General features: G+C 48.2%; 1 protein-coding gene across 7 annotated transcripts; it reads left to right on the forward strand.

The window, feature by feature from the left end:
• The first annotated feature begins 571 nt into the window (after positions 1-571).
• Positions 572-17,046, forward strand: MYOZ3 (myozenin 3). 7 transcript variants are annotated; one of them, XM_060415316.1, is made up of 8 exons: positions 572-1,177; positions 1,965-2,427; positions 2,521-2,582; positions 9,115-9,269; positions 10,412-10,465; positions 10,564-10,696; positions 11,140-11,302; positions 14,494-17,046. In XM_060415316.1, exons 2-8 carry the CDS (start codon positions 2,348-2,350, stop codon positions 14,660-14,662), a joined length of 816 nt encoding a protein of 271 aa, XP_060271299.1. In that variant the 5' UTR covers positions 572-1,177; positions 1,965-2,347; the 3' UTR covers positions 14,663-17,046.
• The last annotated feature ends 3,381 nt before the right edge of the window (positions 17,047-20,427 follow it).

A 20,427-nucleotide genomic window follows, 5' to 3' on the forward strand; every position in this document is an offset into this window, starting at 1 on the left:
CCAAACCCCTCAAGCCCCTCTCCTCTTCTCCATGCCCTTTGTCATTGCCCCGGTCCGGCCACCCCCTGGCTCTCGCTTGACCACAGTGAAATCCTCCTGCCTCCAGTCTTGCTCCCGCCAACCCACTTTCCACAGGGCAGCCAGATAATATCTTTGGAAAATGCCATCTGACTACTCTATTCCATTGCTTTAAACTCCAACAGCCCTTTACAAAACTTTGCTTTTGAAAAGCCTGCTGTGATCCAGCCCCTGCCCACCTGTCTGGCCTCATCTCTCAGCACCACCCCAGCCCCCAGTCCTAGCTGGCCCCTAATATCCTTACACGTGACGCAGCCTCAGCCTGCAATTACCCGTGCCCCTCTCTGCCCCGTGAACTCCCACTCATGCCTCGAGGCCCAGCTCAAATGTCTCCTCCTCTGGGAGGCCTTCCCCACCCCCAGGCTGAGCGGGTGGCACCCTCCCCTGGGGCCTTCCTAGAGCATTTCCCATGATGCGCTGCAGAAGCTGTTTACGGGGCTGACACGGGCCTGGCTGAGCTCCTTGAGGACAGAGCCCTGCCTTATTTATTTTCAGTCCATAGAGAGAAGCTCAGAGAATGTGAGAAGGTAGAGGGAGAGAGAGAAGAAGGGAAGAAGGAAGCAGAAGGAAGAAAGGAAGGCAGGAAAGAAGGAAAGGAAAGGAAAGAACAAGTCAAGCAAAGAAATTGGGGGATAATTCATTCATTCACCTACCCACCCATTCCATCGCTCATTCAACAAATATCCACCCAGTTCCTAGCAGGCCCCACTCCAGGCACTGAGGATATCATTAGCAAGCTCAGGAGACGGTGATCACTCCCAGCATTTCCAGGTGACTTGGTGTGTGCATGTGTATGTGTGTTGAACATGTGCGTGCAAGGCCTTCTGTGTGCGAGGGCTTGCTGCCGGGGCACCTGTCTTCTCTGGGGCCTGGTGCTTTTAGCATCTGTCCCTGGATCCTATTGCAGCCCGAAATAAGGCTGTGAGCCACCACAAGGCAGGGGCGACTCTCGTCAGCTGAGGCCGGAGCTGGCTGCAAGGCACACCCAGCTCGCCGACTGCCTGCACAGACACTGACCACTCGACTCTCAGCTTCCCGACAGAGGTGTTAATCTGAGGGTCTGACACCCCCTCCTGCCCACTGTGCTTCCATCTCTCAGGTACCAGGATCCAAGGGGAGCTTGAGGGCTATGGGGAGTGGGCGGTGGAGAGGAGTAATTCCAGAGCCCCTTCCACCCACAGCAGAGCAAGGACCCTGCAGAAGGGCCAGGAGTGTGGGGCCTTGTGGAAGCCTGGATCCTGAATTGGGAAGGGAGAGATCCTAAGCTCTGGGTTAAATGGGGAGGGGTGGCTAGGATTCCAACTGGAGGGTAGGTTACAACTCTGCTCAGACGTCAAGATCTTTCAGCAACAGAGGGAACAGGGTCCCTGTCTGTAAAATGAGGGGTCCTTCCCGATGTCTGTAAATTTCTGTAGGGAGAGTATTTGTCAAGAAACAGATCTAGGAACGGTGGAATCCTAAGTGGTCATGGCTGAGCATGCTTTACAAGCTCATGGGCCTCACCCCAATGCGCACACATGTGCTCCTGTTTGCATGCAGCTCTAGGTGGCACAGAGAGACTCAGAGCTAGAGCGCCGCTCGCTCACACTTACCGAGGGGGTCAGAGAGACCAATTAGAATCCAGGTTGCCAAGCACAGCACCCAGTGACCTGGGGCCAGGTATGGGTATGGGAGGGGAGATAATGGATGGAGGCAGATTGTTTTTCTAAAAGAAGGAATATAGAAAAACCTGGCAGCAAAGCAGAGGGGCATAGAAGTGGGTAAGGCTGTCAGGAGGCTCAAGGGCTCTGCCTTCTCTCCTGAGGGCAAGATAGGGACCCTAGACTTGGGGCCTGCAGGGCTTCTCTGCAGCTTTGGACCTCATTTTATTTTAAATCACCTCCAAGATTCCTGGGACACACCACAGATGCAAATGGGGGACTGGTGGAGGACAGAGAGAAACAGAGCACCATGGAAGTGAGCCGAAGGATGCGGGCTACGAAGGGGCTGATGGCTCTTTCAGCTTCCTTGCACCAGCCTGTGCCCTCAAGCTTCAGAGCTGAATACTGGGGACATGAGGGGCACACCTTGCAGACCCCAGTGCAGCCCCAGCCTAACCGGCCATACTCCTCTCCCCCAGACTTCAGCCTTCAACCTCTTTAAGCCTCTGAGTAGAGCTCACCGGAGTCAGTGGACAGCAACAGTCAGACACCCCCACCTCCCCTTCTAATGTCCCAGAAACTACTCTCGATGAGCCTGTGCTTCCTTAGCAAACTGGAAGCAGACCTGCATGACCTTGAGCATCTCCCTTGCCCTCCATGGACCTCAGCCTCCTCTTTCCCACTTGGACAGCCCTTGCTCGAGACTGGGGTGAGCTATGGCTATGTGGGGCTGAGGCTGGGGACCAAGGGCTGGGAGGAATGGAGGCAGCTGGACCCATCTATAGGGGTGTCTCCTCCACAGGATGATCCCCAAGGAGCAGAAGGGACCAGTGATGACTACCACGGGGGACTTCACTGAACCAGGTAAGGCTGACCCAGCCCCTGGGCATTCCTCAGATCCCATCCTTTCTTGGTCCCAGGCTATAGCCACTCAGCCTGCTGGCCCCAGGCCTGGGCAAACAGGTGTGAGTTCCAGGCCAGCCTGTGGAATCTGCCGCCTGGGCTGGGCAGTTTCCCGAAGCATTGGGAGGGGCCTGGCCCTGATTTAGGGGCACACGAGAGCTGAGGTTGAGTGCCATAGACTGGGCCCTGGCCCCACCTGAGCCATTCTCTCAGCCCCAGATTGAGCTCTGAGGGTCCCAGATCGAACCCTACCAATGGCCCAAGCTTCCCACATAATGCCTGTGTTTTAACTGGGGGTCCCACTGAGTAGCCACAGCACGAGACAAGGGGTCAGGGGAGAGTGGGGCAGCGGGGCAAGAGCAGGCTGCCCAATCTGAGTCAAACCATTTCACGTAAAAGCTGATTCAGCCAATGGATAAATCATCTAAAATACATATTTATCAATTTTATAAGACCTCTTCCAGAACTCTTGGCAAAATTTTGGAGTCTTTATTTGGCCTATTTAGAGCATTTTATGTATTTTAAAAACAAACTCAGCTAAGTCAGAAGTCTCACACTTTTCTGTGAATCATAGTGACATGGCGCTGTTGCTTAAAAGTACAGATTACTGAGGGAGCACACAGTTACTGAGGGAGTCAGGGGGCCGATCAGAATCCAGGTTGCCCAGCTCAGCACCCACTGACCTGGGGCCAGGTATGGGAGGTACAGATGGAAGCAGGCTATTTATCTAAAAGAAGGACTATAGAGAAACCTGGTGGCAAAGCAGAGGGGCATGGCAGTGGGTAAGGCTGTCAGGAGGCTCATCCCAATATCCCTACCCAGGAGTTCTGATCCAGGGGATCTAGGGCGGAGGCTAAGCATTAGCCACTTAAACAAGTACCCGGATGGTTCCCATGTAGGAGAGCAGTGAACCAAGCTCTGATGAATCCCTGCCTAAGGACTTTGCTGCAGTTTTGCCCCCTTCGGTGTTCTAAGAAATGTTTCATCATGTGGACAGCTTTATCTGTGAGGCATACTTTTAATCCGTTTTGTGTGTTCTTGTCTCCTTTTGTTGGTTTCATTTTTTTTTTCATTCCATGATTTTCATGCTGAAATATGTAAGCTTTGTGAGATGTTGACACTCTAAATAGAAGAACCAGGCTATGCATTTTCTTTTCTCTTGTCTAATTAGTTACAGACCCCCCAGTGTTGACACGCATCATTTATGCCAGACTGGAAATAAGTTTTTTGTTGTTGTTGTTGTTGATTATTGCTAGAGTATTAATCAAGGACAATTTTGAAACTAAAGAAAAGTAGAAAGGTGAAAAAATCGCATGAGCTCATCACCAAAAGACAGCCTTTGTAAAATAATAATAAAACACCGTTCTTGTGCACTTACTATGTCTCAGATACAGTTCTAAGAGCATTTGAACTTTTTGTTAAATATACAACCCTCACAACAACTCTGTAAATTAGATACAATTGTACCCACTTTTTAGATGAGAAAACAGAGACTCAGAAAAGCCAGGAAATCACATCCTCAGTAGGTGCAGAACAGATTTGACCCCAGATCTTTTTGTCTCCAAAACTGCTCCTTTACCACATGGTTACATAAATAAAACATTCATTTTATAAAATATTCAGACAAAACAGACATGAATGACTTTGAAAGCGAAAGTTCCTCATAATGAAACCATCTGGAGATAACCATTGTTAACAGATTTGTGTAAATCCTTCTTCTGTTCATATATAAACATTTATATAAGCCCATATACACGTGGGCTGCATACTATACACTGTGTTCATCATCTTAAATTTTTTTCACTCAGCTACATACCACATCTTAAATTTTTTTCACTTAGCAGCATACCACAGACTTCTTCCCGTCTTAGTATAATTTATCTCCCCCCTCCCCTCCCCTCACTCCCCCAGCATATAAGATATTATATATATTTATACACCCTCCCCCGACAAGGAGGCCATGAAGGCTTGACTAAGTTTAGGGGTAGAGCCTGAGGATTCCTGAACAAGTGACTTGTTGAGATTGCACTCCTAGGAGAAGGGAAGTGACAAAAACAGGGCTGGGCAGAGGAAATTGCTAAGTAAGGAAGTGGGGTCCAGAGCATAAATTAATTGCCCTATAGAAATCATCTCAGCTTTAGCAGGGCGGCTGTTGCAGCCTCTACTCACCGGGGCAGTTCTCTGCAGAGGTGGCCATTGTGAGCTGTTAGTCACTGATAAAGGGTGTCCAGGCAGCATTCCCCATAAGACTGATTCCCCGTTTTCATAATCTGACACCTCACTGCAGCAAACATCCTCGTACGTATATCCTTGGAAGTATTTATTCAACTTTTCTCCCCAAGGATGAATGCCTAGAATTAGAATTGCTTAGTCAAAATAGGTTTCATCTATAGCTTTTTTTTTTTTTTTTTTGTCTTTAAATATTGAGCTCAGTTCATCTGAACAGCACTTGAGAATATATGCTGGGGGACCTTTATCACATATTTAGGTATAAATGGTCTTTCATCTGTTTAAGACAGAATGCATTGTCTCATTTGAAACAAACAAAAACAAAAACAGTGCAAACAATCTCAGCCCTCCTCCTTTGTATATCCCATAAATAGTCACTGCTCATATTTGGCATGTCTCCTTGCAGATTCAATATGTGCATAAGCATATACTTATTTTTTTAAACATATGAGTGGGATCTTAGAATACAAATTCTTCAGAAATTTGCTTCCCCCCCCACCCTTAATCTATAGTGGATTTCTTTCTGATTCTAATATATAGAAGTTTCTTTCTCTACATTTGCTGAAAGAATGAAAAAACTATCAGCCTCCTTTTTCAAAAGGCCATTTTGGATTCCGCTGAGTGGGATGAAGCACCGCTCTTGGACGGCCCTCGGTGCTGACTGGCGACCACATCCGTCTCCCTGCCCCAGTCACTCTCTCTGCTGTTCTCTGGGACAGTTTCGGCAACCGTTCTTCTCAAACCTAAAGTACCTCCTCCCCCACTTCCATTCTCAGCTAGTGACCTTGCTTCTTATTTCACTGAGGAAAGGAGCCAAGAGAGACTTCTGCAGGCTCCCGCCTCCACATCTGTCCGCTTGTCTGCCCCCGTGTTCTCCGTTTTCCCTCCTAGCGTGCTAGATGACCTCTCCGTGCACCTGTCCGAAGCCAGCGCTCTTGCTGGGCGCCGGACACCCTCCCTGCCCTCTCCCCTGCTCTAGGACATTCCTTCAGTAATTCTCCTCTTTAAAAACAAGCAAGCAAACAAACAAATCCCTCTTGTTTCCATAGCTGCCTCCAGCCGAGGTCCTTCAGAGCACAGCTCCTCAAAGCTGCTGTCTTTACTTCCCTCCTCTCTCTCTTTTTAACATTTTATTTAACCAACTTACACACACCGAAGTAGAGAGTTCAAACCCCCAAGGTCCCCCTTTTATTCCTGGAGTCCAGAACAAATCCCAAGAAACATGTCATTCCACGCAACACCACCCACCCCACCCCCACCAAACACTTCACAACGCATCAAAAGTAATAAAAAGCACATTTCCTTACAGGTAAAGGTATTAACACACTGAACAAAATGAGAAATACTGATTTAATACTATCTAATAACCAGTCCTGTAGTCAACTTTCTCCAATTTTCTAGTTTGTTCACGGGTATCTAAATAAGAGCCACTTTGGATTCTAACATTATCTAGTTGCATGTATACAACATTATATTTCTACCTCTGTACACATTAGAGCATGAAAAGTGAAAGTGTTAGTCCTGTCCAACTGTTTGAGACCTTGTGGGCTGTAGCCCACCAGGCTCCTCTGTCCACAGAATTCTCCAGGCAAGAATACTGAAGTTGTTAGCCATTCCCATCTCCAAGGGATCACCCCAACCCATGAATCAAACTCTGGTCTCTCAAATTGCAGGCAGATTCTTTACCATCTAAGTCACCAGGGACGCCCATACACTATAGCATGCTCACCACCAAAAGTATAGTTTTTACCCTTCACCACAGTTGACCCCTGTATTCATCTTGCCCTCCCTCTTGGCCCCATTCCCTTCTAGTAACCACTACTCTGTTCTCTGTATCTGCATGTTTGTTGATGTTTGGTTTGGTCATTCATGTTGGCTTTTGTTTGTTTTTATATTCTGCCTGTGAGTGAAATCATATGGCATTTGTCTTTATCTGACTTATTTCACTTAGCGCAGCACCTTCAAGGGCCCTTGTTTTTATTTGGTAGCTATGTCTCTTAAATCTCCCTTAATCTAAATCATCGTCACCCCCTCCTTTTTTTTCCATGTCATTCACTCCTTTGAAGAAACTGGGCCAGATGCTCTGTACAAGCCCCGCATCATAGATTTGGCTCATTGCTTCCTCGCGGTATGGTTAAACTGTTCCTCAGTCCCTTTTCTCTTGAACCTTTTCCAAAAAGGCTTTCACACCCAAGTACACCACAGGGACTGCTTTTGTGGGGATTACCAATAATAACCCCGTGTTACTAAATATAATGGTCAATTTTCAGGCCTCCTCTGACTCGACACGTCAGCAACATTTGACTCTGTTGATCAGTTCATTGTCCCTGAAACACTTTCATCCTTTGGTCCCAGGACACCACAGTCTTTAGATTCCTCTTGCTTCTCCCCAGGCCCAGGCTGTTTTTCATCTCCTTGATCTAAATGTTGGAGGCTCCGGGGCTCAGTGTGTAGATCTCTTATGCATCCTTATAACCTTGGTGATCTCAACCAGCCTCCAGGCTCAGAATGTCATTTAGAGAGCTGGAACATGAATCCACTTGGATCTGATTTCAGAGATGACAAACACCTCTGCCTGTGCTGACCATACGTATCCCTCTCCTGCCAGCGTCCTCATCACCTTTGACACTTCTATCTTCCGAAAGTCTCCCTTCGTTGGGCCAGTGTGAAATGTGCATTTTGCTGGTGGGGAAAGCACAAAGGGTATGGATAGGCCCCCAAACTACTGACAGACATCAGCCCCGAAATCCTTCTACATGGCTGTAATGACTGGTCCTAACTATGAGGAAAGAAATCAACAGAAAACTTTTCACTAAAAAACAACAATAGCAAATACCATTTGTATACTCCCAATGTCCCAGTTTTTACATCCAAGTCAGTTTTCTCCCACAAACATTAGACTCATATGTCCCTCAGCTCCCTCCTCAGCATCTCCACTGGGATGCCTACAAGACTCTTTAAACCTTATTCTCAGTTCTGGAGACCGTTAGGGGAGTTTGAATATGGGTTAGGCATTGCATCAATATAAAACAAAAATTCATGCACTTGGAAAGGAAGAGAGCTTTGAATAAAAGCAAGTTACAAAGAAGCTATGCTATGATTTCATTTTGGTTAAAAAGTCACAAGACTATATGGTCAATTAAGAAGACAGGGGGGCTTCCCTTGTGGCTCAGTTGGTAAAGATCCACCTGCAATGCGGGAGACCTGGGTTCAATCCCTGGGTTGGGAAGATGCCCTGGAGAAGGGAAAGGCTCCCCACTCCAGTATTCTGGCCTGGAGAGTCCCATGGACAGAGGAACCTAGCAGGCTACAGTCCTGCTAGGACTATACTCTGGACTGTATAGTCCATGGGGTCGCAGAGTCGGACACGACTGAGTGACCTTACTTCACGAAGACAGTAAAGGCATATACACTAACGGGTTAGGAGTGGTAATCTCTGGATGTTAGAAAACGGTGTTCTTCTTTCCTTTTTCTCTCATGTCTATATTTTCTAACTCTCTTCAATGTACGCATATGCTGTTTTGGTGGCGCTAATGGTAAAGAACCCACCTGCCAGTGCAGGAGACGTAAGAAATGGGAATTCGATCCTGGGTTGGGAAGATCCCCTGGAGGAGGGCGTGGCAACCCACTCTAGTATCCTTGCCTGGAGAATCCCATGGACAGAGGAGCCTAGCAGGCTATAGTCCATACAGTCGCAAAGAGTTGGACACTACTGAGCAACTTAGCATGCACACGATGATAAAAGGCTATTTTAAAATGAAAAGAAGACACGTCTAGACCTGAATGCTTGGTCTTCCCCACACCTCCTCCTCCTCCAGCCTTCCCATCTCAGAGAGCGGGCCGCTGCATACTCCCAGCGGCTCAGGCCAGAAACCCTGCCATCACCTCCATTCCTCTGTCTCTCACATCCCACCCCAAGGGCCTTCCTTCAGAAGATATCCAGAATCTGATCATTTCTCATCACCACCACCACTATGGGCACAGAGCTGCACAGGAGATTCGGGGACTAAATACACCTGGCCAAAGAGTATCTGAAATGATGCTTGATTTCAGCATCAAACATAGGTAATCACACTCAGAGGAGTCATCTCAGCCCACTGGCTGGGCAAAGAATCCACAGAATGACACCCAGTGTCAGCAAGCACAGGGAGAAACTGACATTCTTGTACATAACGGACGGTGCTGTGAAGAGGTCCCCTTTGAGTCAGCAGCCGGAGTACCCTGAAGTTTTGGTAGTAAGAGCTCTCTCTGTCCTCTCCCGCAGTTCCTTTGCTGGACCTGGGCAAGAAACTGAGCGTGCCCCAGGATTTGATGATGGAGGAGCTATCGCTGCGCAACAACAGAGGGTCCCTCCTCTTCCAGAAGAGACAGCGGCGCGTGCAGAAATTCACCTTTGAGTTTGCAGCCAGCCCTCGTGCTGTGAGTAAGCTCCCACTGTGCTCACAGGGAAACTGAGGCCCAGTCATCAGCCTAGAGCCAAACAATGAGCCAAGTGAGAACGTCTGGCCCCTGCGGGGGCCCCTCAGTCCAACGAGGGGATGACTGTGGCTTCGCCATCAGACTGATGCCTGCCCTGCTCTGCGATCTTAGAAAAGAGTGAGCTCTTCAGGCATTTCTCCCCAGACACGAAACACAAAATGGGTTGGACAGGGTGAGCCATGCAGTGAAGGGACCCTGGCTCCTATGGAAAGTGCCGAAGGACAGTCAGGTGCTCTGGGCTGAATGTGCAGCAAGCAGGATTTAGATTAGACTTGAGCTTGATCTAAGATGGAAAATACAGAACAGCTCTCTCTTCTTCCCACTGGAAGAAGGTAAAGTCATCTAAAGAATGGGGCTTCCCTGGTGGCTCAGTGGAAAAGAGCCTGCCTGCCCACGTAGGTGACGGTTCAATCTCTGGGTCAGGAAGATCCCTTGGAGAGGGAAATGGCATCCCACTCCAGTATTCTTGCCTGGGAAACTGCATGGACAGAGGAACCCGGCGGGCTACAGTCCATGGCTTGCAAGAGAGTCAAGACATGACTTAGTGACTAAACAACAGCAAAGAAAGGAAACAAGAATGACCTGCCCGTGGACTTCAGAGAGGCGGCAGGCAATCTCAAGTACTTCCGATGAACTCGGGGCCTGCCATCCTGCTCCACTCAATTTCTGGATGAAGCAGGAGATGACGAGAGGGCACCATGTGGCAGAATAATAAAATGACAAAACATCTAATTTGCTATGTGTTCATGACAGTGCGAGCTAAGCAGTTGGCGTGTGTCATCTCATTTAATGATCAGAGAGTGACAGTATTATCATCACGTCCACTTTACAGAGAAGGAAACTGAGGCTCAGGGAGGTTAACAAAAGTCCAGGGGCAATACAACAATAGCCACTAACATATATTAAGAGCACTTCTCTGTTCCAGGGTCTAGCGCTCTACATTATGAACTCATGCCCCCAACATCCTTGGGAGGAGGGCTCTAGGATTATGCCCCTCCCCATCCCCTGCCTATTTTAGTGGAGGCAGAACCCTGGTGAGCCTACCTGTGGTTTACTTGCCACCTGCCCCCCCAACCCCGCAGGTCGTGGCAGGAAGTGCGAAGGAGAAGGTGACTGGAACAGCAGAGCCTGGGACGGTGAGTGTGGACAGAGACCCCTCCCCCCACGAGGAGGGAAACCCTGGGGGAAGGGGCCAGGCAGCTCAGATTCTCTGAGCTTTCACTCCTGTGCCCAGGTTGCCAACAGCCATGAAGGGCAGAACTACCGCTCTGAGCTTCACATCTATCCCGCCTCGCACGGGGGCCCTGGGGATGCTGAGTCCATGGCCTCCCGGCCACAGCGCCACAACCCCAGCGCCCTGGCACCAGGTAAGTGGCCTCCCCACGTCCCAGGGCCAGGGCTGGAGGACCAGAACATGGGTGTGTTCCCTGATGGGGCAGGAAGAGCACCCACAGAGTATCTAGTCCATCTCCTTACACACGCACACCCCTCTCTGCAGACACAGCACAAGCCCAGAGAGCTGCAGCTGTGTCAGCCACAGAGCGCGCCAGAGATGAGCCAAGACTCGAGTCTCTGCCCCAACTTGCACTTCCCCTGCTCCATCCTCCCTGTTTCCAGGGATGAGGAAGCAAAGTCGCTCTTTGCTGGAGCGACTTTGGCATTACATTCCACTCCCTCCCTTGACTTCCCTTTCTTAGGTCCTTCCTGCCCATCCCCAAACAGTGTCCATGGGATGGGTGTGGGGGCCAAAGGAGAAGGGAACCCAGGCAGCCCACTTGCCTGCCTGCCACGTGTCATACTCCACCCCTAGGTTATGCTGAGCCACTGAAGGGCATCCCACCCGAGAAGTTCAACCACACAGCCATCCCCAAGGGCTACCGCTGCCCGTGGCAGGAGTTCATCAGCTACCGGGACTACCTGGGCGAGGGCGGAAGTCACACCCCCAGCCTGGTGGAGTATCGAAATTTCAACAAGTAAGACAAGGCGGGGCTGCTCAGGGAGAGATCTGGAAGGAGGATGCCCTGGAGCCAGCCACAACCACAGCAGCAGCTGCATTTCCTGAGCACTTTCTACGTGCCAGGCTCTACCCCAGTGCCTTGTATACATTTATTGAATTCCTGCTAAAAAACAATAGAACTCTTGCCCCCTAGCACATAGTAGGTGCTCAGTAAATGCACAGGGAATGAACGGGTGTGTGTGGCACACATCTTGTTGGATCCTGCTTCACAACAGGGTGGGGCAGGTGCTACAATTTTTCCCATTCTGCTGGAGAAGAGGATTATCAACAATCTGTCCAAAGTCACACGGCAAGAAAGCAATGGCAGGGCTGGGCTCCACATCTGGGTTTGTCGGACCCAGATGGGTTTCTTGTTCTTCATCACTGCTATGTGCCACCTCCTTGATGGATGTGGAAGTGTGAGTCCTTCCCTGGGTGGGGGCCCCAGATCTCACCAGTCCTGGGCCAGTTCAGCCTTTCCCTTTCATCAGTGGTCTGGAAGAGGCCTAGAAAGTGACCTTGAGGTTGTGCCACTGTGGGAAGTGGCAGTGGAATGTTGGACACCAGAGGTGAGAACAACAGATAAGTGTTTAGAGCGTGGGCTTCATCAAGGGCTTAATGCAGTCTCTACCCCTGGCTGTGTGAACTTGGGCAAATGGCTTAACCTCTCTGGGTCTCCAATTCCCACTTGTAAAAGGAGACTCTTATACTATTAATACCTACTTCATAAAATGGTTGTGAGGATTGCATGAGAGGCCAGAGGCAAAGTTTCTGGCAAGTGAGAATCTCTCAAAAAATGGTAGCCTCTATTATTACTATTTACAGGTTATTATTATTTTCAGGGGAGAACTTGAAAGGGATAAATTTAATATTCCACTCTAGTGGCCCGAAAACAAATCACAGAAGGCAGGACAGGAGCCTAGCACTGGAGGAAGGCATGGGGCTGGGGGATGCATTTCAACTGCAATCGGCTTCCTTAGTCTGCTGCTATTTATGAGAAATTCTCTGCTGGCTTGGGCTGCATTAAGTGAGAAAGTGGAGGGTCCACAGAGAGGAGGCCACAGCCCAGCTCTTCTGGCACCTGCTCAGACCACATGTGGAGACTATCTGCCTGGCTTGGCCTGGAGACCAGGCCCCCTAAGGAAGGGTTGAAGGAGCCGGGGTGATGGGCCTTGAGAAGAGAGTGCTCTGGAGGGATGTGACTGCCCTCAAATAGCTGAGAGCATGGGAGGACCATGATGGGAAGAACAGGGTCCAACAGGCATCGTGTGAACCACGAGCCATTGGCAGAGGAGTGGGGGTTTCTTGCCAGGAAGGACTGGGCTGCTTCTTCTCCCGGGGCCCTCCAGCCCTGCCTGTCTAGCTATTTAAAACCCTCAGCAGACATCAGTGCTAGCAGGCAGCTTCTGGGCTGGCCAGGGCAGGCTGTGGCCCCACTGATCTCATGCTATGGCAGGCTGAGGCATGTTCCCACCAAAAGAAGGGGGATTCTTAAGTAACCTCAAGGCCAGACACTTCCTGGCACAGAAGAGGCAACTGAGGTAGAGAGGGAAGGAACAGCAGTGTTGGCAGTCAAGCTGTGCTCAGCATCCACGGCCTGACCGTGAGCTCTGCGCAACTTGGAAGCAGCCTGGCCTGCTCCTGTGGGGCCCGGCTGTTGCCACCACCACTGGGGTGGTCCAGGCAGAAACGCTGGCTCCTGGCTCAGGAATGGTCCCAAGCTGCAGGGAAAACACTACATGAGTAATGCTATTTGTTCTCTTAAAAGTAAAAAATAGTTTGAAAATCATGTATTTGTATTATCTTAAAAAAAAACCACACAACACACAACCCTGCTGCTGCTGCTGCTGCTGCTGCTAAGTCGCTTCAGTCATGTCCCACTCTGTGCGACCCCATAGACGGCAGCCCACCATGCTCCCCCATCCCTGGGATTCTCCCATCAAGAACACTGGAGTGGGTTGCCATTTCCTTCTCCAATGCATGAAAGTGAAAAGTGAAAGAGAAGTCGCTCAGTCGTGTCTGACTGTTAGCCACCCCATGGACTGCAGCCTACCAGGCTCCTCCGTCCATGGGATTTTCCAGGCAAGAGTACTGGAACGGGGTGCCATTGCCTTCTCACACACAACCCTAGGCAACTACAAATGAAAGAAGGGCCCCTTTGTTCCCTATCCTCCAATCCCAGGTCTCTTCCCAGAAGTGACGCTGTTGTCGGGTTGGTGTGTGTTCTCAGAGCGTTCTCTACAAGCAGCTACATATCTATGGGGAAGTAGCGTCGTCTGGTTTGCATGTGTATGTGTGTTTTTTGATATTTGAATCTCATCCTATAACTTGCTTTTTTCACTCAACATTATGCTTTTGAAATCTCTTAATATCTATAGCTCTGTTCATTCCTTTTAAGCTGTTATATAGTACTCTGCCATGAATATATTGATCTTATCCATTGTTCTGCCAGTGGGCATATGGCTTGTCTCTGGTTGGTCACTAATCACTGCTCATACCTGCTTCCTTGTGCATATGTGCATGTACTTCCTAAGCCATATACTTACAGGTAGAGTTGCTGGTTGACAGAATTTGCACATTCTCAGGTTTAAAGGACCCTACCAAATTGCCCTGCAAGGTAGCAGCACCAGTTTACCCTCCAGCCAGCAGTATATGAGTGAGAATTTTTCCACCATTCACTAACTTTGGCCGATTACCAAATCATTTATTCTTGTCAGTATTGTGGGTGAGAAATGTCTTGGTTGTAATCTGTACTCTCTGATTCTGAATGTTCTTTCTAACTCTCCTTTCTCTCTCCAATTTGTGATATATTTTTGTAAGGGGAGATGTCAAGAGGGAGGAAAAACCAGATTCCAAGTCTTCCCCCTTCTGAACTTTGTTTAAGGGGAGCTGAGAGTTTTGCCAGGACGGGTCAATTTTCACTCTGAAAACATCATTCTTATTAATATTTCCAAACAACGAGCCATCCTGACTAGGGGTGGATTTGGGACTGGGGAAAGCTGGGGAACGCTGGAGAAACCTGTTAAAGATAGTACAAAATCTTTGCTGAGTGACAGAGAAACGGAGGCCCAGAGAGGTGGGGAGGGGGCCACACGCAGTGACCCCCATGTCTGTTCTGCCACCCCACTCCCACCCAGCCCGCCTCTCCTGCCGCTCTTCTCTCCCCAGGACCCCGGTGCCCTTTGGAGGAACCCTGGTGGGAGAAACCCTTCCGAGGGCAGGCACCCCCTTCGTTCCGGAGCTCATCAGTGGCTTGGAACTCCTTCGCCTCAGGCCCAGCTTCAACAGAGTGGCCCAGGGCTGGGTCCGCAACCTCCCAGAGTCTGAGGAGCTGTAGCTCCAGCACCTTCACTTCCCTCATCTCAGAGTTCGAATAACACCTGGAGCCAAGACTTGTGGCCAGCAGTTCACAGTTTATAAAGGGCCATTGCACACAAAACCTTACTGCAAATGGCCTCAAAGTCAGAGTTCAGCAGTTCCCAATGTGGCAAGCTTCAAAATCACCTGGGGGTATTTTCCTACAGGTTTCTGACCTGCCCAAACCTGCAGCATCAGAATCCCCTGAGCAGAGATCTCTATTAGTAACTCGTACTCCGAGCTGATTCTAAGAAAACTTGGCCCTGGTTTGTGTCTTTAGGAATCCAAGCCTCCAATGACTTCACCTCCAGCCTCCACTTCTGCTCCTGTACTCTAGCTGTCTCCCCCGGTGACAGGGAGCCCACTAGCTGCCTATTTACCTGTGAAGCACTCTGATAATTAGTTTTTCCTTTTACTGAGACACAGATGGTCTTTATCTATTCATGCTGCTAACATTTACTAAGCACCAACTGTGTGTTAGCTGCTGTGCCAGCCATAGGGAGAAGGTGGGGAATAAGCCCAGGCCCTAGCCTAGAAAGAGGGAGGAAAAGACAGTACGGAAGACAGATTTGTAAAGCGGGAGATCACCTTAATGCTCCCTAAAGCACGCTGACAACTGCGGAACCATGGGAAGCAGAGGGGGGTCTCTAACCCTGGGTGTGGGGTGGGGACTCTGGGAGGTGTCCCAGAGAATTTGAGCAGGGCCTTGGAGGACTGAAGGGAGGGGGTGTGACAAGGAGGTTGTGGAGATGAAGGCATTTCTGGCAAGTGGGTGGTGAGTGCAAGGGTGCAGAATTGTCACAGGTGCAAGTGTGAAGAAGGGGGATGGCAGTGTCAGAGAAGGCGGTGAGTCCTCAGTGGGGCAGAGTGGGGTGGGCTGCACTAAGGAGATGGGGAAGTTCTTAAGCTGGGGAGTGAGGGGTCTCGCTGGTTGCTATGTGGGGCACAGACTGGAGAGGCGCAAGGCCAGATGCTGGGAACCCTTCAAGGAATGAGGCCTGGACTAGGGAGGCACCCATGGGGTCAAAGGAAGGAGCACCCCTCGGCACCCTCCAGGGCAGGTGCAGAGTGGGGTGCTTCCAAGGACGACTCCCTGCCACCCTCTTCCACTCACCATTTGGAGCAGACCCGGGGCTAGATCTCGTTCTAGTGCCCACCAGGCGTAGTTCGGCCCCTACGCAGGCTCCTTGGAAAGACGTGAAGGGAGCGCCTCCCTGCAGGTGTGGGTGGTGCTGCTGATGGCGGCTGCTTTTTATTGGGTGCCTCGGTACTCGCGCTGGTAGCAGGTGTTCTACATCACCCATTTCTGATTTTCAGTATAACCTTGAGACAAAGGTGTGGGCCCGCCTTACAGATGTGGCTATCCAGGCCTAAAAAGGGGAAGTGACTCGTCTGGGGACAAAGCCAAAGTGGGGACCTGTCCAATTCCAGTGAATATTTCTTATCACTCCACTGGGTGGCCAAGTCAGTGCCCAGTGAGTCTGGAATCACCTAGTCCTGGTGTCATGCTTTTAGAGCTTAAGAGTGCAGTGGGGGTCAGACTGGATGGGGTGGGTTCTAGTGCCACCGCTAGCTGTGGGAACGAGCAAGTCATTTCTCACCATGGGCCTCTGTTTCTCCACTTGTGAGATGAGGACAAGAGTTCAAGACTCTGCATGGGGTTTTGTGAGCATAGTGACGGACACAGGTAATAAGCAGTCAGATTTTAGGCAACTACTGCTCTTGGCTGGATAAGATGTTCCTGCAGTGAATGCACCCTGAGAAGCAGGCTCATGGAATTGTCACTGGGGGTCAGTTAGGCTGAAACCTGAAGGAGAGCCTCCGATGACCATAGGGTTCCCTTTGGACATGACTTACTCCTTCCCCACTGCCTCCTTCTGCCTCCTCCCTGACTCCCTCTCCTGGGGAGAGGAGAAGGCCACAAATCTAGCTGATTCCCAGGTGTGCATGCTGGAAATCTAGCTGATTTCCAGAAAAAGAAAGAAAATGGCTGCATCTTCCTTTTGCTCCAGAGGAGTTTCGCTGTGCCCTACCCAGCCTTAAGGGGCCAACAGCTGATTTAGATTTACTTGCAATTGATGTGCTGTCTTGAATGTGGGGGCTGCCATTTAAAGCTGTGTTTCTATGAACTGAAAACCAACCGTGAAAGTGTCCGAAACAAGGAAGAGAGGATATGGACTGTCTTGGGTTGGCTCTGCTGTGCTCTGAGGGTAATGTTAGCCAGCAGGTATGGGAGAGAAGCTTGCTGCACCCCAGAGTAAATCCCCATTCCTTCTTTTTTCTGAGTTGACTCTTACTGATGGTGTTAAAAAAAAAAAAAAGAATGCTTATTGTAAAAGTAAATAAATAAATGAAGTAGTAAAATGTGAAGGTATCGGTCCATAGAGCTCCTCCCATACACATACGGAGCGCTTCCCTCCTTCCTGCATTCTGCCCCATTCCCATACCTACACCAGAGGTAACCACTGCTAATTGTTTGGTCCCCCTAGGATTCTAGACTTAATTGAACAAAGATGTACATGTATATAGATACGTAAGTACAGAGACATGTCTTTCTTTTAATGGGATCAAACGGTATTTGTTGTTCTGTATTTTGCCTCTTTATTCAACAAGTACAATTTGGATCCTGAAAAGGCAGGCCATAAACCTTTCATGTAGTTTGGGAGCCTAGTATGCCCTTCCTATAAATTCTTGTACTTTTGCCTGATTTTGTTCTTTACATGAATGAAATCATACAGTGATATGGAAATGACAGGGGCTGAGAATAACCCAAACGCTGGGACAGCGGACAGCGGTGGCCTCGAATGAACCACAGTGACACACAACACGGAGGTGTCCTAGGAACAAAATTGTGAGCAAAGGCAGGCAGGCGCACAAAACACGCTTACTGACGCAAGGAGGTGTTTAATATGCAATCAGGACTTTGGAGGAAAGAAAGGTTTGTGATTGGGAAGGGACATAACGCCCCTTCTGGGGAAAGCTGGACAGTTTCTATTTCCAGATATACATGATTGTTATACAGATATCCACTTAAAATATTTAATTTAGTTGTGCATCTGTTGTTTATGCACCTTTTTGGTACATGAGTTACATTTTACCAAAACGATCCCTCCTTTTAAAAAAGTTAGTGGACACGGGAATTCCCTGATGGTCCACTGTTAGGACTCAGCACTGTCACTGCTGAGGGCCCAGGTTTCCTCCCTGGTTAGGGGACTAAGACCCCACAACTGTGAGGTGTGGCCAAAATAAATGATAAAATAAATTAAAAAGTTAATGATTGTCCAGCATTACTAACAAGAGTTCCAGAAGGAGTTGGAATGACTTGGGATTCTTTGGACTTGATCAGAGACATAAACTCACATAATCTTCACCCTGTCATGAGAAGGATAAACTAAAGCCACACTTAGGAACCACGGCAGTGAACACTCACAGAACCCCGAAGTCACAAAGATACTTTGGAGGCTCCAGACAAAAAAGGTCACCCGACAGCAATAATGGAAAAACACCTTCAAGAAGCAAGAGCTGAGACTTCCCTGGTGGTTCAGTGGTTAGGACTCTGTGCTTCCACTGCGGGGGTGAGGGTTCGATCCCTGGTGGGGAACTAAGATCCTGCAAGCTGTGTGCCACAGCGGAAAAAAAAAAAAAGTTAACTCTCAGACAAATAAATAGGAAGAGAGTATTCATTAATCTCCAAGATAACTATAAAAGAACATTTTGGGGGCAAGATCCATAGAGAAAGCATAGAATGTAAGGAGCAATGATGAGCAGAGAAATCAATTCAATAGACTCAGCAGGGAGAGTTAAAAAGAGAGCAAAGGCACATAAAGTGGTATAAATACATTTAAATATATCAGTTATCACAATAAATGCACACGGATAAGACTCACCAGTTTAAAGACAGAAACTCACAAATTGGATAAAAAGTAATTCTAGCTCTATGCTGTTCACAAAGCAGCACTGCTGAAAATATGACACAAAAATAAAATAAATGGAAAAGGACAAGCCAGTTAAATATTATCCCAAAGAAATGTGCTCTAGCCGTATTAACATCAGACAAAGGAGACTTCTGGCAAAAAAAAAAAAAAAGGATTATTGTGATAAATACCCTTATATAATACACTAAACCCATAATCACAGTGGAAGGTTTAACACATTTCTTTCAATTGCTAACTGCTTAGCAGACAAATAATGGATATGGATATAAAAATTTTGAACAATAAAATGAAAGTGTAGAATTCTGCCTCATCAAATTAGGCAATACTCATTATTTTCAGCTACCTATGAAACACTTTAAAAAGTGAATACACAAAATTAAAACTATTGTGCATCAAAAAACAGTTAAGAGAGTGAAGACAACCCATAGGAGATTATAACTGAAAGAATAAAGTAAATATTCATGAGTTCAGTGATATAATTAAGTGACTGAATAAACAAATACATGACGGGAAAGGACAGATCTTCCTTCCCCACAAAAGACTTATAAATAATACATATAAATAATGCATGTAGGTACCACCCCTTCCAGGAGGTGGAACTTATTTCCCCTCCTACTCATTACAGACTAGACTTACTGACTTGCTTCCAAAAGGCATAGTAACTTTACAAAGACACCACTTTAACCAAGTGATCAAGGTTAACATCATCAGTGATATTCAACTTCCTGATGTAAACGGATGAGAAGGGCACCCCCACCTTGTGATATTTCCCCCAAATTCATAAGCCCAGTCTGAACAAATGCAAACTGAGAGACATTCTACAAAATACTTGACCAATTAGTCCTCTTTAAATCTATCAAGATCATGAAAAACAAGGAAAGACTGAGAAATTGCCACTGCATTCTCTATTCGGGAGAAGGCATCTTTCCACCCAGTTTACTAAACCAGACACTTGACGGTTTAGTGGTGAGGGAAGAAGGGTCACCCTAGACTCCTCTGATTTCACCTCCATTTACTTCAGGTCCCCACGTACCTTCGATTTGGCTTTCCAACATTCACTGTTTGCCCCATGGGCCATTACTGCCTTTGTCCAGCTGTCATGAGGCTATACCTTCTGAGCCTTCTCCAAGAGGGGAGGAGCTCAAAATACTACAGGCAGTGAGAATGGTTAGGAGGTAAGGCATTATGACAACTAGACAGAGGTCAAGTAGTATGCGAGCTGGGAGTGCTGAAGTGAGGATTTGAACTCAGGTAATCTGGCTCCAGAATCTGTTTAAATCACCATTACTCTCACCCAAGTACTAACCAGGTCTTACCCTACTTAGCTTCCAAGATAAGAGATCTGAGGCATTCAGGTGACATGGCTGTAGCAAGGTGGCAGGATACAAGATTAACATAGAAATCAGTTGCATTTCTTTACACTTACAATGAAATATCAGAAAGGGAATATAAAAAGAATACCTTTTAAAATCACACCAAATAAAATACTTAGGAATAAATCTGACCAAGGAGGCAAAAGAGTTATATGCTGAGGACTTGCTTTTGAATTGGAAGAAGACTGTTGAGAGTCCTGTGGTCTGCAAGGAGATCAAACCAGTCAGTCCTAAGGAAATCAACCCTGAATATTCATTGGAAGGACTGATGCCAAAGCTCCAATTCTTTGACCACCTGATGCAAAGAGCCAACTCAGTGGAAAAGACCCTGAAGCTGGGAAAGACTGAAGGCAAAAGGAAAAGGGGGCTGCAGAAGATGAGATGGTTAGATAGGATCACTGACTCAGTGGACATGAATTTAGGCAAATTCTGTGAGA

This window comes from Ovis aries, chromosome 5, assembly GCF_016772045.2.
Source record: "Ovis aries strain OAR_USU_Benz2616 breed Rambouillet chromosome 5, ARS-UI_Ramb_v3.0, whole genome shotgun sequence".
Taxonomy (NCBI): Eukaryota; Metazoa; Chordata; class Mammalia; order Artiodactyla; family Bovidae; genus Ovis; species Ovis aries.

Excerpts from the sequence above, each read along its gene's own strand:
- MYOZ3 (XM_042249383.2), top strand. The coding sequence starts at position 2,287 with ATGTCCCAGAAACTACTCTCGATGAGCCTGTGCTTCCTTAGCAAACTG. Across the intron at positions 2,428-2,503 it reads AGCCCTTGCTCGAGACTGGG|GGGTGTCTCCTCCACAGGAT; the intron begins GTGAGCTATGGC and ends ACCCATCTATAG. Across the intron at positions 10,466-10,563 it reads GAACAGCAGAGCCTGGGACG|GTTGCCAACAGCCATGAAGG; the intron begins GTGAGTGTGGAC and ends TCCTGTGCCCAG.